Source organism: Micropterus salmoides, unplaced genomic scaffold, assembly GCF_014851395.1.
Source record: "Micropterus salmoides isolate LMB-PRFRI ecotype aquatic unplaced genomic scaffold, ASM1485139v1 Ms_hic_scaffold_1, whole genome shotgun sequence".
In the NCBI taxonomy this organism is placed as follows: Eukaryota; Metazoa; Chordata; class Actinopteri; order Centrarchiformes; family Centrarchidae; genus Micropterus; species Micropterus salmoides.
This window is the reverse complement of record NW_024040040.1, coordinates 42,244,663-42,261,704: the sequence shown is the minus strand read 5'-3', so window position 1 is coordinate 42,261,704 and position 17,042 is coordinate 42,244,663. Positions and strand designations below refer to the sequence as shown.

Sequence of the window (17,042 nt, the reverse complement as noted above, 5' to 3'; positions counted from 1 at the left end):
AAAAGTAATCCAAGTTGTGAATCCTGTCTTTCTGCTAACTTTTCTCATCCTGCACCCTGTTGTTGTTTTCGATAGGTTGCTGCCTTCAAAATAAAAGCGCATAAGCCATCTGTCGACGCTAGATCAAATGAATGATGTGTATTTGATATTATTACATAAGTATTATTCTGTTTGAAATAAATAAACTGTTTGATAGTAGTTTCAGTTTTGTGCAAAAAGAATTAAAGGCCTGTCCCATATGGACACCTGTCCCAAATAAAGGCAGGGTCAATTCAGTGATTTTAGCAAAAAAAAGCCTGGGCTATTATTCAAAGTTTTACGGTACTTCTCTTAAATCAAACATGTTATTAAGAAATTGCACCGGAGTTTCATATGTTTAATATTTACATGCTAAAATCTGATTGTGAGTTCACAGCATCTTTTCTCTAGTTTTGTGATCACAAAAACAGACCATGGTGGGCCCTAAGATGCAACAAGTGTGGGACTGTCTTCCTGTCATTATGTCAGTTTGATTAGTAACAACAGCATCTGCTGTGTTGTCTATTATTTGACACTTTTAACACTGAAAGATGTAAAACAAAAGCTGTGCTCTGATTATGCAGAGAGCCATGCAGGAGAGGGAGAAATATCCAGGATTTGGAGCTAAAAGGAGCACAAAGCTGCTGATTTGGAAATCAGGAAAATACATAATGATTCACTGATCCCCATCAAATAGCATATGACCTTTGTAATGAGTAACTACTTGTATAGATGTTTTGAAGACTCCAACTCTGAAAATAACTTGGTTGGCAGACATAAAGAAAAAAACAGAATGTGTATGCACGAGCTTTGTGGTCATCAACAAGGGCGACCAGACCACATGGAACGGCAGACAGGTGGTCAAATCTGGTGGCCAGTGGCAGGGTTTTCCCAGCCAACTGTGGCTACTTCTTGTAGTACTAGTCCTCCTTCGCAGTAATCACACTGACGTGCTGACAGACGAGCACCAGAAGCACAACAACTGTCGTGATGTTGTGGTTTTTAACTGCACAAAACAATACAAAAACTTAAAAAGATAGCACTTCCTGTAGCTGCTTCACAATAAGAGCTTTCCAGTGGTTCGCCAGCAGTTTGAAGCAGCAAACGGTAAACCATTTGCATTAACACTTAGCAGCATCTGACTTCATTCCAGCTCCCATAACACAGCAATTGAGTGGCCCACCTACTGATTATGATTATGGTAGGGGAGCACAAAATTGGGCGACTTAATTGCAGTATATTTGATTAGGGCTGCGACTAATTATCATTTCCGTTATCCATGAAACTATGGATTCTACTTTTGTTAAATAAATCAATTGTTTAGACACCAATATTCTGAAAACACCTCATCACAAAAAATCCCAAAGTGACCTCTTCGGGTTGCTCGCTTTGTCCGATTTATAGCCCAAAACCAAAAAGCATATTTATTTATAATTATAAAAAAATCCTCACATTTGGGAAGCTGGAACCAAAACATGCTTTTAAAAAAATGACTTAAACAATCAAAAATTTATAAACAGTTCATTTTCTGTTAATCAAATAGACATCATTTGAGTCTTATTTGATGTTTTAACTGCAAAACCTTCAAATCACTGGCAACAATATAAGACATAATTTACAAATTAGAGGTGAGCCTACTTGAGGTAAGCAAATATACAGTACAGTTAACTATCAAATACCAAGCTGATATAGTGGGCCCATCTTATCTCAGCAGTTGTAGGCCAGTGACTGGTCAACCAGTGTTATTATCAGTAATCCACTCATGTTCTCAAGAGTGCCAACACACTGGTCACAACTTTTCCCATCAGCAAAAGCCTCTACATACGCAAATACATCTTTGCTAGTCAATAAAATTAAAAGAGGCTTATAAGCAGCAGCGTAACCACAAACAACTGCACTCCATTCTTGTAATAGAGATGCAGGGTGCAACTTTGCGAGTTACTATCAAACAACAGTGACATGAGTTTCACCACATCCTGCAGTCTACAGCTGCTGCCACAACCCCTTCAGTCTCTGTAGGGCGAAACACCACAAGTGGAGATCTAGTCAGAGAGCACACCTAGTGGCTTATGTGGTAATGCATGATATAGGGATACAATACTAGAGATATGCATAAGGAGGAAAGGACTGGATTAGCATTAGAATTCAGCGAGGACTCCAATGAATGGCTCTGATGTTGTTTACCAGACTGACATCAGACGTCCGTTGTGAAAAAAAAAGTCACAAAAACTGTATAATGTAAAACAAGCCTAAGAGAACAATTATGGATCCTTGTGTCTCTTCACTGCGGGAGCAAATAGTGTCCCACTGCTCGACAGGATTGCTGAGGCACTGAGACAGCAACAGCATGAGCTCACAGAGGCAGACAGGGTAACCTAATCCCTGTGACAGCCTGCTAAAATCACAGCCTCCGCTGCCTTCTGGAATGTGCTCTATGTGCTCGCTGCTCGCTCGGCCCCTCTGGCACTGCTGCACTTCCTCCAACTTACACACACACACACACACACACACACACACACACACACACAAAAAAACCCTCTCATTTTGGCCACGGGGGCCGGCCCGCTTCCCAACTGGACAGTGTAGGGCCGCCGGCAGCGGCCGATGAATACATGCCTGTGCTCTTTTTCACATCGAACTACGGCAACTAAGACCCATGAGACTGCATCTCGTCCCAGCTGTCCTAGATTCTCTCAAAACAAAACAGCAGCACAGCAGCAAAGGGTCATGGGAGACTTGGCAGGCCAGCTGTGAGACAGGAAGTGTGGACACAAGGGTGACCGGATGATGGGAAAGTGATGCAATCTGACAGAGTGCAGGCTTGACCTCTGAGTTCAGATAACTTATCTTTGCTTTGCACCGATGCATGTAATGTATCTCAATTAAGAGATGAGAGCTCAAATTCCGGACCAATGGGGAAAAAAATATGATGTTCCCCAATAGAAAAGTGTATTTTTCCAGTATCATATTGAAACTTAATTAAGGGCAGAGGGCCTCTAGTGTCTTGAGCTAATAGGCCCATGACTGTGTGAAAGCAGTTGGCTGTCCACCCCTCGGGATCACCCTCTGCAGTTGAGAATGGCCTAAAATAAACCGGGGTTCACGTCCTTTGAGAATTGCCAGAGATTTACTCTCATAGCAACGACCGACACCAGAAGTTTCAAGCTTTCTTTTGGGCCAACTTCACATCAAAAGGGTTCAGTCTGTGCTCAAAACAAATCTGTGAGAAGCGTACACAAACGCCACTGTTTGAAATATGTTCAGCAATTTAGCCCCAAGAGTCTCACGCAAAAACTGGTCCCGGCCACACTGACCTACTGTACAGACAGGTTACTTAAAAAGACAAGAGCAGGATTTATAAAGCTTCGGGGAATCTTCTCTGGATGATAACATATAACCAAACACCTCTTTTATTGCTCTAGAGCTACGGAGTACTGAACTTTAATCATAGACTATTCCTCATTCAAATCTGTGGTATCAATCTTGTATCAGGCATGCATATTCTGGTAGACTGAACAGCCATCATAACAGATAATATCCATTACTACATTTGACAATCAGAAAAACTGATTATAATTTAGATAAGGCAAACAAAGTATTTGTTTCACTTCCCTGTTTTCACTTCCCATTTCATTAAGGCCGCATATTCTCCACTTCACAAACTTTAGGCTGGATGCTTCTGTCTAGCCCACAGAGATAAGGCCTCAGTGAACTGGCTTGCCGTTTTTTGTGGCTGGAAAACACACAGATGTCACATAGCACCAAGCGGCGGTTAACATCTTTGTTTGTAGACTTACAAACTTTTAATCTGGTCATCAAAAAGTCCTTTTCTGTGTCCTTCCTTATTTTGGCAAGGTGAGATCAGCTCAACATAAAAAAAGAATGACTTACATGAGAGACAAAAAGATTGTCAGAATAAAAGTAAATCAGTGATCAGTATCAGCCCTGAAAAGCCTGATCAAAGCCCTGATCAAAGCATCCTTAGCATACACCACAACAATAAGGGCTTGTACCCGACAATGTTGTAGAACAGACTAAATTTAGAAATAAGACCACTGCATTAGTATTTGAAGAAATAAATTGAATATAAAGACTATTTATTATTACCTTTTAGTATTTGGACTAAATTAGCTTAACAAAGTCTGCAGCTGGTCTCACAGCATGAATACACTTACATCCTCTCTGTAAGCAAATACCCACCGGAACATAATACCTCCATTAACACCTCGGACCCCACCTACATCTGCAGAGCCTACACATCCGCATCCATGCCTTGCTGGTTGCTGGAGTTGCCAGTTGTTGTTCTGGGTGTCCTACTTGCTAAGAGCTTCCAGGTCCAATAATGGCCACATCCAAGCAATGTGAGATCAAGGCAATAGCGACAAATAAATAAATAAAAACTCCAGGTTACCTCACCAACTCTTGAGAGAGCCAGGGGATTTCCCCAATGACTAATCCAAGTTTACAAAGCAGAAGGATTCCTAACATCAAGTAGTACAGTACAATAAATCTGTTAGTGGTTTGGTTTTGTGTGGTGTCAGGCTACTTGAAACTACTAGTAGCATTAAAGGATGATCCACATCAAGTCTAAATCTGGCCCTGCAATGTACTATAGCTGTGTACCTCTTTGCAACTGCAGCCTTCTGGGGGAAAGCTACTGTTGCAGTCAAAATAGCAGATCATTTGTAAACCACAAGATAATAATCCCAGACAGCATGTGTCAGAGAGATGAAATGGATACACTGGCTTCCTCTTAAGTCTTCCTACGTCCTGGCAAATATGAGCCCCAGGGTGCTGTCACAATAGGACTAAACAAGCCACTTGGGACACAAGTCGGCGATAGCCACGTGTTGGAACTTGTGTATGAGCGTTTTGAGAGGAGGAGGAAGCATTCCAGATTGCATGGCGATGCCACGAAAAAGCTAGGATCTGCACAAATCAGCAACATCAACAAGATGTTTGATAGGAGACGAGACAACATTTCCACAAAAAACCCTCTGTGTTACCGGACAGCCTGCACACATTTTTAACACTGGGAGATTGATGAAACTGGGAATATTGTCTCATGTATTTTTACATAAAGCCACCATTTGTACAGTCAGAAAATGTGGTCGGTGCCAAACAAGACACAGGCAGACGACAATGCATGTTATTAACCCCTCAAAGGATCCAGTGATAAGGGAAACAACATGACTAAACCTAATTTTACTGTGATGGTCACTTTTTTCGACAAGCAAACACTAAAAATAGATGAAACATGATGTCATCACATTTTAATAAATCTTACACATAGTAGTTTTAAAAGCTGGGCAGACAGTGCAGTGATTAATACAGTTTTAGCCCTGAACTGACCCTTCGCTAAGCCCCGCCCCCCTTAGTTACTGTTGCTAAGTCCGACAAACTGTTGGCACTGCCGCTGTCTATTACTGCACTCCCTGGAGAAATATTGTCTAATTTGTTGGAAAAAGCGATCTCAGTTTTGCAGTTGCATTATACATATGAAGGTTGTATTCAGGCTGTCAAACTGACTCAAATGGACGGGGGAAAAAATAAAAGATAGAAGCTAAAGCCTAACGTTACCGATCACACAGTAAGTGAACCGCCACATCCCCCGACGACTGAGACAAAAGACAACGATATGAACGATCAACACTGTTCTTGTAAAGCTGGGTAGGCCTCTATTCATTATTACAATCATTAAAAAGCAGAACAGTAGGGCTTTATTACGTTACATTTAGTAGGAAATTAGCTAGCGTTTGCTAACATTATATTAGGAACAATCCACAGCCGACATTTTTATGGATTTAGGTTTTGGAAAGAGAATAAATCGTACTTCTCCTTTCAACTTCTCTGGGTAGTGACTGTAATTATTTCAATGGTTTAGCATCTGAGCAGAAAGCTCCCGCTTTTCGCATCGTGTCCTGGGAGCACACCCGAAACATGGTAACGCCAACGTTAGCGTTTAACTTAAATCATGATTGCTAGTTGAGATAAAGACTAGCAAAGGTAAGGCACAATTGTTAGTTGTAAATGTTGGCAAACCGCCTTTTGTCTTTTTGTCAGCAATGTTGGCGGTGCGCCCTGTGATCGATTGGCGACCTGTCCAGGGTGTACCCTGCCTTTCGCCCGATGGCAGCTGGGACTGGCTCCAGCCCCCCGTGACCCTGTACGCAGGATAAGCGGTTGACGATGGATGGATAGGTGTTGAGGGTGCTGTTGTATCAGCTTTATTGGAAATGTCACTGAACAAAACAGGCCACGGCTTTAATGTTTACGTTAAGTTTGAGCAGCCACGGCGCGGTCGAACAATTGATCGGTATGGCGTAAGCATTAAAGTTGCAGGTTCTGGCCGTGCAGATACTTTGGCGGTGGCGTGTACTCTCCAAATTATTTACCAAAAAGAAGTTTTGATTAGAATATTGCCTTATAATATAGCTATACGAGGAGCCCTTTAAACGGTTCTTCGCATGGAACAGCAAGTTGACCATTAATTCAAAGTCCTCGAAAGGTAGGGATGCACCAAAATGAAACTTCTTGGCCGAGGCCGAAAGGAATAGAATGATAAAATTTGAAGAATACAGAACAAGTACATTCACATTTTTGCCATTTTTTTAATCACTGAATAAATTAAATAGTCAAAATGTGCTTTTTACTCAGTGTTTCCCACAGCATTTGGAGAGACTATGGTGGATGGGTCCGAGGCCCAAGAGGTAAAGTCCGGTAAAGTAAATTACATGTATCTATTTACTTTTAATGTACACATGTAATGTGTTTTATACTTTCTGTGAATATAATCCAATTGATCTTATTTCCATACTGTATAGACACCTTATTTTGAAAACCGGACATTGTCACATGTCTATCCTCGCGCTAAATTCATCAAGTACGACCCAATTTGATAAATAATGTTGTATGTGGTTCTCATATTGCGTAACATGAAGACTTAATAGCCTCTCTTCAGGTAGGACTCTCATACTTGTCTTTGTAAAGAGAGAAACTGACAGGATAAAGTCGCTAACCTGCCTGTCAGCTCGCACAGGTCTGTTTCAGTTACCTTAAAGGCTTGAATACGTGTGCACTCCAAATTTAGGTGCTGCTAGCTTAATCGTCTTCTCAGAAACAAGTGGCAAAAACACTCAAAGCAGTTCAGATCGTTTGTTGCCTTTTCTAAGAAGTCAGACACAGATGGTGTGGATGTGCTAGGAGACAATTCAGCAGAACAGTTTCTGCAAACGGCGATTTTTGCGTCTTTCTCTGACACTTTAAAATGCTTCCACACTGCTGACATGTCAGCATAATTGTTTGGTAAAATTGAATCGGTCTTTAGACTTATTAGGCCGAACACCGAAAGTGCTATTTTTACTATTTTCGGCCGATAAATTTTGGTGGCCGAACATTCGGTGCATCCCTATCAAAAGGTCCTCTGATGTTTCCAAAATTGAGGCAGTAGACCTGTAAGCTACCCCTACAGTTGGTTCCATAAATTCCCACAAAATACCTAGGAAGGAGTGTGTCAGTGAAAATGCAGCTGTGCCTCAAAACTTCAGAACCCATTTGACAACACTGCTTTCATTTGTCATGGCTACAACAACTTGTCATCACAGTCGCAGATGCAATTTCACACATCCTCATTTTCACACTGCCAAACCAACTGAAGAAAACCCCGAACCATAATGAACTAATAGAGAAAAACACCACTGAAACTGCACGTCTTTTCTCCTACATGAGGAAGTCAAATCACTTACTCCAAATGAGAAATGAGAGCATATATCTTGACCACACAAAGCCTAGAACGAAAAGCTTTACAGAAGTGGGAAGAAATTTCATCACACCAAAACACAATCAACTGTTCGAGTCACAGGTCGATTCTGATAACGGTAAAATAAAAGAAAAAGTGGACTTGTCAGTCTTCCCGTTACTGCTCCTGCTCTTTGTGCCCTGACAAAGGGCTAAATTCCTCTTTCAGCAGGTAACCTTGGTTAACATATAGAAAGTGACTTTGTTATCAACTGTTGCACGCATGGGCAGTCAAAAGAAAAAGTGTCAGACAGAAAAAACAATTAAAAAAAAGAGGAAATGGAAGAGAGCATATGCAATAACTGAGATTAGGGAGACAAAAAGAGACAAGATAGACATAACTGTGGAAAAACCCCTTCCTGTTTCTCAACTTCAACAGAACTTAATAGATTCCTGGGAAACATTCAGCCACATTCATTTTTTGGCCATCACGAAAATGCACAGTTGGTATTTTCCCCCTAGGCTGTAGGGACAGATTTGGCTGCTTGAGGCCACTGGTAGCGCATAGCAGGCGCTGAAAAAGAGGCAAGAGCAGGATCTTATACAAAGAAAGGGCTCATCACTGCACAAGCATAAGATTATACTGTCATCACACGCAAACAAGTTCACTGTTAAGGGGTATCTGAGTCAACAGTACTATAAATAGGACAAAACAGAGGCACATCACTGCAATATCAACATGCATAGCTGAACAGGGAAAGTTTTCGTTCAGGGGGAGTCCTCTATCCTGAGCTCATGACCTGGCAGCTGATAGGCGCAAATGTTCTCCACAGTTCTCCTAATAGCAGTTTCCACATGTCTTATGAATTGGCCTCAACGCCCAAGAGAAATATAATATCAGCCTTCAAGCAAATCATGCTGGTAAGCAGCTCTCCACCATCTTTCTCTCCCTGCAAACTGTGGCCATCCTCCCTCTGAATCCAACTGAGAACAGAGCTACAGCAGACCAAATGTTTCCCCCCCCCTCCTCTCACCTCCCTGCAACCTTAATGAGAGACTGTGAAGAGGTCTGTCAGTGTGACAATAATTACAGAAACTATACTATTCAGCAGCTGCAAAAGACCACTACCCCCCCAGCGTTCGGAAAGACACACATGCTATCCCCTTAAATCACTGACATCTAACCAACCGCACAGCTCCAAATGAATATCTGTGAGATAACATACTCGAGCCGCATTAATCTGCTGACTGTTTCACAGTACCGTTGAACAGGTTTTAGTAAAAAGGGCACACAAACATACGCCACAAGGGCTTGCCAACAATTACACAGCCTTATCGGCCATTGTGCTACTGAAGCATGACTTTGGCTGTGTAAGGTAGAAACCATGTTAGGAGATAAACAAGGGGAGCAATTATCTAAAATCTTGCTCCAAAACAGAAATGGTTTCACTTACACAGTACATTTGCCTAACTATTAATGGTCTCCCTAGGCAGATGAAAAGAAACAATTTCCAACGAGTATGCAGATGTTAGTTTCCCTTTTAGAGCTGAAATGATTAGTTGATAGAAAATGAATCAGCAACAATTATGATAATTGATGTAACTCATTTAGTAAAAACACACAAGTGATTCTTTGGTGTCAACTTCTCCAATGTTAAGCTTTCTTTTGTTGTATATCATTAACAGATTATCTTTGGGTTTAGGACTGCTGTTCAGCCAAAACAAGATATCTGAAGCAATCACTTTGGACTCCCTGGAGATAAATGAACAATGAAAATGCTCCCCAATTCCACCAACAAAAGGCCATATTAGGAGGCAAACAACAGGTGACAGACTTGACTACAATAACCATGAATGTGTACAATCAGAGCTAAATGGCTTGTTTAACACAAGTACAGGGGAATCAAAAGTTAATGTCAGGGAATGCCTCCATCGTGACCATGACAAAGCTGGGTCCATCAGTGCACAATACCCAGCAACTTCAGCATTAGTTAACGTGTCATAAATAACGCAAGCATCAGAAAATAACAAGAAGCTGTGAGTGCAGTAAATCAGAAGACTGTATAAGACTTCATTTTAAAGCGTTTAACGTTACTGTGGCTACCGTGAAGGCGTCTTCTCCATTTTTCAGTCTCAGAAAATAAAAGCGTTAACGTGGTGCAGTGCACTGTGTAGCTAAATTTATAGCTCGCGCAGCAGCTTTTATCTTATAACTTAAGCTTGACAGCGTGTCACGCTATCGAACTTGGCTAACGTTAACCCAGCTAAAGAAAATTCTCCAGAAAAAAATGCCACAAATGGATAAAAATATCTCGGGTTACAGCCAAACTAACAGTTAGCCCGACGGGTAACGTTAACAGTGTGTTGGCCATGTTGGCAAGCAGACAGACTGTTTTTGTCTGGGTTAACTGTTAGCCGACTTGAGTTATTCAAGGATAGCAGGAGCTAGCCTGTAGCTCTGATGAGAAACGTTAGTGCGGTAGCCTGGATCAGATAGCTTCACCGTCAGCGGCAGCTAAGATTCATGCCCTGCTCAGTCATACCACGTCTTACCCGATTGCTGATGGCCACCTCTTCTTATGTCCTTTAGGGGGGGGGATCAGCGTATAGAGGCGTCACACAAACCACAAATGGAAACACACAGATTATATCCAAAATCCTAGCTAGCAGTTATTTTTTCCCACTCCAACAAGCTAGCCTCGCTGATGAGACGCTGTGCCCCGTTGGAATAGCATTTCTATATCAAAGCATGTCATTGCCCAGCAGCACAGCTAGGCTAGCTAGCAGCAGCTTCACAAGCTGTTCTGACTCCAGGCCCCGCCCACTTGAATCCAATTGGCTGCAGAGGAATCGACTCTCTCTCGATTGGACAACGACTTGTCAGTCAATCACACTGCAGCTGCTGATGTTTGGCGTTCCCTAGACCATCCATCACGTTTGTCGCCTTGAGTCAACTACTATAAAGAAACGTGTGTATGAAGAGAGAGATAGACAGATACATGTTTTTATTTTATACTTGTGTTTTATTTGTTTTATTATGTTTACCCAGAATCATCTGTCCAGAAGAAAAGTTGCAGGCATGTACAGCAGCACCCAGTGGAGCTTGGTCGCCATGCTGTATAATTGAGTGAAAATTATACTTTGCACTTTTGCAACTTTATTTTTAATCCACAATTAGATAAAAAGAAGGACAAAGGATAACATTGTGGACAATCCGCTCACATAAAAAGTGAATCGCACCTTAAACCCTAAATTATTTTTACTAAATGTTGGCAGCAAGTTGTCTGTACAACAGGTATGGCCTTGAATGATGAAGAGAAAGATATATTTACTAGTTGTAAAAGTCGGGTGTTTTTGAGCCTTCCATTAAAAAAATGGAAGGCTGTCATCTGTACTGTGCAGCACACAAAGGCTACATGCAATAACTCATCATCAAATGCCATTCAGGCACCTCCTGGGAAATGATGGTACTTCTAATGAACATGTCTGTGGTGGTGAAGAGGGTTGCAGAGTAATTTGGAAGGTTGCGCAGCTCGCTGCAGGATGCAATCTGTTTCCTGCTCAAACAGATGGGCCTCCTCTACATGTATTCTGCGTTCTGCACCCAAAACCCCATCTCAAAACAAGATTATAATACAACTCATATTCACATATTACACAGACTAAACCCATTTTTCCCTGTTTATTCACCTTTCAAGTTTAAAATAAACTTGCTGCTGACCATAGTGTTTAAGAAGAAAACATTGCATAACAGACAGAATGGGTTTTCACAGTAACAGGCAATTTTTAATTATAATGCATTTATGATGGTGGTTGTTCATCTTCTAGCTATAAATGAAAGGACGTTGTATGTTTATTCAAGATTTTATTTACTGTGACATGACATAGTATTGTCATCACACAGCATGACTTGATTTCAGAAACACTTCTGCTAGGTGTGTGATTATAACCACAATTTTCCAGTTTCAATAGAAATATGTTAAACATTCAACAGAGTGTTATAAATGTATAATATTATCAGGTGAAATACTGTGTCTACAATCAGCCATAAAATTGTCAAATAACCCTTCTTCTGCACTCTAAATGAAAAGGGCTTGGATGAAGTGTTTTATGTCATGTGCTAAGATATTTCTGATGCAATCATTGTCCTTTGCTAATAACTGTTAACCACTGGATATACCACTAATTGCCTTCATAATTTACTCAAGTACTTCAGCTGAGTCTTGAATAATGACGTGGATTGTGAATGCCACCTGCTGGGCTCTTAGTGAAACATTCATGTTGTGTCAATTTTGAACCGCAGCATGCGATATGTCCTCTTTCATCCCCTCTGAATCATCATTAGGTCTTTATTTCATTCCATCGCTGTTGGTTTGCCCCGGGGAAACCGCAGAGACTGACTGCCTCAGCATGGTTTTCTACTCAGAGGTAAGCCACTGAATTGTCCACTGCAGAAACAGCGGATGGTCTAATTCAATCCAGTGCACCTGCCTCTTGATATTAGTTTGATATGCGTCTGAAAGTAAACAGAAGCCAAACCTGGGATATAATCACTAGTGTTAAATATTAAGCAGCTGCTGGGGCCAGAACATACGTGACAGGCAGAAAGAAAGCACTGAAAGGTGTAGTTTGTGCACAAAATATTTCTGGGAGAAAATATTATATGGAATAATACAGATTGCAGATTGTTTTCCTTTGTATAAAATAAAAGCACTTATTTTGTGTATGACAGGGTTTCTACCCCAGCGCATAAAGTCACTTTATCCACCCCTGTTCATACACTGGCTCCTCTATAAAGGTGTTTTATTTGAAGAAATTAGATCGACAGATTAAGGCTAACAAAAGCAATACCAGTTATTTTATGAAACATGGGTGGTATTTATTTTTATTCTTTCATTCCTTGTATGTAGTATGAACGATTTCTGGGCTGACACATACACAGTGTGACAAGTGTGGCAGTGTGACAACAGAGGGATACCCCACACCTCCTCGATGTTAAGGTCCATATTATTAAAACGATTATCTTACACTTCTACTCACAAGACCAGATTCAATGTGGTTTCAAATGTTGGAGCAAAATAAATCACAAAAGTTAAACTGACTCTTTTTTTTGCTGACATTTTGGTATATGACACAATTTGACATTAAAGCAGTACTATCAGGGGGAAATGGTCACCATATTACATTTGTCTTTTATTTCACACACAAATATTAAGACATTACTTACACAACTGGCACCCTTCCAACAACACAACAATACAAAATCATCAGACGAAGATCCAGACATTCTTTTTTTTTGCACAACCAAGCAACACTGTAAACAAATAGACTGATATATCCAAACTCATTTGATAGGAGAGTCTAAGATCTCTTGATAATCCTGCCGAATGGCCCTGCTCACCCTGTACAGCTTAAGCCCTGTCAGCGCGAACACACTGACCATGATGACCAGGCCTCCAATGACATCGTAGACAGACGGGATCATTCTCAGAACAATGAGCTGGAGGAACATGGCAACCACGATCTCTAGGTGCTGCACGGTGCTAACTAAGGCTGGATGAAACTTGTTAAGAGCATAGTAGACTCCGAGGAATGCCACGGTGGAGCAGATGCAGATCCCAATTAAATAGCCCCAGGTCTCCCCATCCAGAGGAATGATGGGCTCCTGCATGATAAACATGGTGGAGGCACCCCACACTGTGCCCGTCCAGCCAAAGGTAAAGAGTGCCGTCCACATGCTGACGCGCTCTTTAATGGCTCTGTAGATGATCATGGAGAGGGCAGCTGTCAAGCCGGCCATCACTGTCATTGTGTAGCCAAATGCCTCCTTCCAAAACCCCAGCCTGGACTTCTCCTCGTCCGCCACATTTGGCACCATGACCAGGCACAGACCGAACACGCTTCCCACCACTGTGACCACATCTGTGTAGCCCATCTTCTCATCCAGCAACAGGAAGGCCAGTATTGCACTGAAGACCGTGGTAGAGGCGCGCCACATGATGGTGCCATTACTGGGTGGTACTATGGCAAAAGAGGTGTAGGCGCAGGTGATTGAGATTACGTTGCACACGCCATAGAAGAAGAGACGCAGCCGGAAGCCCTTAGGGCCAAAGGGGGCCTCGTGGTAGTAGAAGACCACCAGGATGGACAGCACTTGGATCACAGAGCGGATGAAGAGCAGCTCAAGGGAGGGCACTTTAGAGCGGTCGGCTGCTAAACGAGTAATAAGTGCCACGCAACCATGAGCCACAGCTGCCCCGAACAAGGCCATCCAGGTCACCCTGGAGGCCAACACATTCGCCTCGCCGAAGCTGGCCAGCTGGCCCCCAACCCCCTTGTCTTTCTGCACATTTGGCAGCTTAGGCTGGGTCTCCATGGTTCCAAAGAAAGTCCTGCCACCTTTGCTGTCTGACACCAGCCTCTTTCCCACATTAGGATCTGCGAAGGCGCCAAAGTCTTCAAAAGAGGGCGCGTCATCGTACCCTTCATCTCCAGGCTGGGGGAAGTGAGTGGCATATTTCACTGTCACTGTATCTGGGTGAATCTTAACCCGCTTTTTTGATCCGTACTGCAGCGAGGATGAAGATACATCCATGTTTCTTTACAGGTCGGAAGGGGCAATCTGAAAAATGAAATAAAGATCATCGCAGTGTTGTTGTGCTAAAATAATATTCAAACATTGTCGCCCTGTGGTCTGATTTCATTCCCTAGTCAAAACAGAGCTTTTCTGAAACAGAGCTTTTCTTAAACAGAGCGAAATGTTTGCATAATTCATCACTTGTTTTCCCAGTATCCACCCCTCTCTCTCTCAAACACACACACACACACACACACACACACACACATACAAAGTACCCACATACATGCACACAGATAAAGTACACACTTATCACCCCCATCTCTTTTAGCTCTTTACTCTGCCTAGCCTTACGCCTGCATTGTGTTACTTCTATATATATCCCATGCGAGCTCATATGAGCCAGGCAGCAAACATTGTGAGGCTGATGCAGGCTGATGGGGATGAAATTACATAACAGGAAACCACGCAGGGGACAATACATGAATGTGGGCCACTTATGAGATGAATGGAGTTGCACACCATAAATTAACAAACCCTGGGAAAAGGGACTGCACGAAAGGGTTAAATGGTGCTGAAGAGTTTGAATGGTCCCGTCAGTAAGGAGAGATTTTTGATGCCATTGGATGGGATTTAGTTAAAAGCAGATGAACAAATGGTGTTATAAAATAAACAAATTCCGTAAAAAAAAAACACATCAGGAACAAATACTGTTGTTAATACTAGTTTTTTTTCATGCTTTCTATTACTACTACAGTCATTCTGTAGTTACTTCAGACAGCATGAATCAAAACCACAAGGGGGCAGATCCTACTCTTATTTGCCTTCTCTCCTCTAACATGCGGATGCTCCTCCTTTTTGGAAATATACATTATTAGCCTATAATTGATCCTTAAAAATAAAAGATGGCAAAACGATGTTGGGTTGTGGGACGACATTATAAAAGGAACATTTAATCTTTCTGAGTCTGAAAAGACACCGCAAATCTATGCTGTGAGCACTTAAAGACAATTTAAGGAAGGCTTCTTATATTTAGCCGCTCAAAAACCTAATTTTCTTAATATTTGAGTCAGAAATAGGCGAACAATGATCGTAATTTTTTCTTTTAGATAAGCTTTTAGGTTGATGAATGCAAGATACTAAAATCTAGTTTAATGCAGGTTAAAACTGGTACAAAGAGCGTGAATTTTCGGTGGTCTTTCCAATCTACAGTCAGTATACTACAAATGTTATCAATGGATTAATGTTATTTTTTTGCCTTGTGGGCTAATATTAGCCTAACTGGGTGCAGCAAGAAAAAACACAGTATGGGCCAACATCTTACCTATGGTTATTTGAATTGTTCCTATTGCTGCATAAACCCGGGGTTGTATCATAAATGAAGATCTCCTCCGATTTCCTGGTCCTTACATTCGGTCAGCTGAATCTGCCATTTCCCCATCTTCGCCGTCGAGTAGAGCGCCTATTGAAGATACGTGCAGCTTATTTGCTCTCCACGCTGTCGACGGACGCTGCTTTTGCTTCTGCTGCTGCTGAAGCTGTTGTTGCTGAGGGTGATGATGATGATGATGAAGCTGAAGCTGGGGGGGGGGGGGGGGAGCAACTGTCCCTGTCACAATTAGTTTCTCCTCCTCCTCCTCTTCTGCAAGACTACTCCCCACCTAGATCCGCTCAAATTATTCGTCATCTCTCAGGCGGAGAAAAGGGATGTGCAGTGATCACTCATCATCATAATCATCATCATCATGTTCATAAGATTAAAATCCATCCACTTTAAGCGGAGGATTTGATTTTCCTATCTGAATTAATTATAATGTGATGAAGGCAACAGAAGACTGCACCCATGCTCTGCTCTTTGTTTCCCATCTTTAACATGCATCGATTTAATTGCACTTTATATGACATACATTGTGTTATTATGGTGTAGGGGTGGGATTTACCCCCTGCTACACTGCTGGCTAATGTGCATATTTGAAACATCTGTGTTTGGCCCACATCTAGATGAACATAGGCTACTTCGTTTATTCTGGGTTGCAGCTTGAAGTGATTGGGATTGCCATAGACCCCCTCTGGGATCCTCTTATTAGCTCCAAGAAGACTCTCCTGAGACTGGGGGTGCTCTCTTGTGTGCAGTACTCATTTCACTACTTGTTCCAAACAGCCCAAGAACAATACATGTCTGTCTGTCCTCAGGAATATCACGTTAACCATCACTTTCATATGATAAATGATCCAATGATGTACTGATTACTGAGGTAAAACTAATGAAATTAGAGAGGTTGTGGCACATGTTGACTTCAGGTTGACAAAAGCCAAGCATACATTTATAGTCACTTTAATATAGGGGAGGCTGAAAGAACGACTAAAACTTGTTCATCTCTCCAGTAAATGTAACAGTAATCTCAGCTGGTACAGAGCATACTGCCGCTACCTGCCACTGCCTCTGTAACATGACTGATTTTAATCCAGAACAGAAGGTGATTAGTGATGCTGTGGCAATTAACTCTGTGTCACAATCACCATAAATCAGGCAGGGGATATGAACTTTAATGGATAAAACGGACCTAATATGGGTGCAGTAATTGTAGTACATGACTATTACATTATCTTATAGACAAATGAATAGTAAGCAAGTCAACTATATATAAATATAATATAAAGATCGATCGATGTTTTAATCGAACATGTGGTGAATGGCTGTTAAATGCTA

General features: G+C 41.7%; 2 protein-coding genes across 2 annotated transcripts in view; both read right to left on the bottom strand.

The window, feature by feature from the left end:
• nck1b (NCK adaptor protein 1b) overlaps positions 1-10,536 on the bottom strand; it is a 30,542-nt gene extending 20,006 nt beyond the window's left edge. The window contains exon 1 of the mRNA XM_038728962.1: positions 10,309-10,536. The gene's annotated coding sequence lies outside the window, so the exon portion shown is untranslated. The remainder of the gene's footprint in view (positions 1-10,308) is intronic.
• Positions 10,537-10,781: 245 nt separating this feature from the next.
• slc35g2b (solute carrier family 35 member G2b) lies at positions 10,782-15,884 on the bottom strand. The gene is made up of 2 exons (XM_038728952.1): positions 15,657-15,884; positions 10,782-14,377 (listed from the first exon to the last, which is right to left on the bottom strand). The coding sequence occupies exon 2, from the start codon at positions 14,348-14,350 to the stop codon at positions 13,100-13,102; it is 1,251 nt and encodes a 416-aa protein (XP_038584880.1). The 5' UTR covers positions 14,351-14,377; positions 15,657-15,884; the 3' UTR covers positions 10,782-13,099.
• Positions 15,885-17,042: the final 1,158 nt, after the last annotated feature.

Excerpts from the sequence above, each read along its gene's own strand:
- slc35g2b (XM_038728952.1), bottom strand. The coding sequence starts at position 14,350 with ATGGATGTATCTTCATCCTCGCTGCAGTACGGATCAAAAAAGCGGGTT.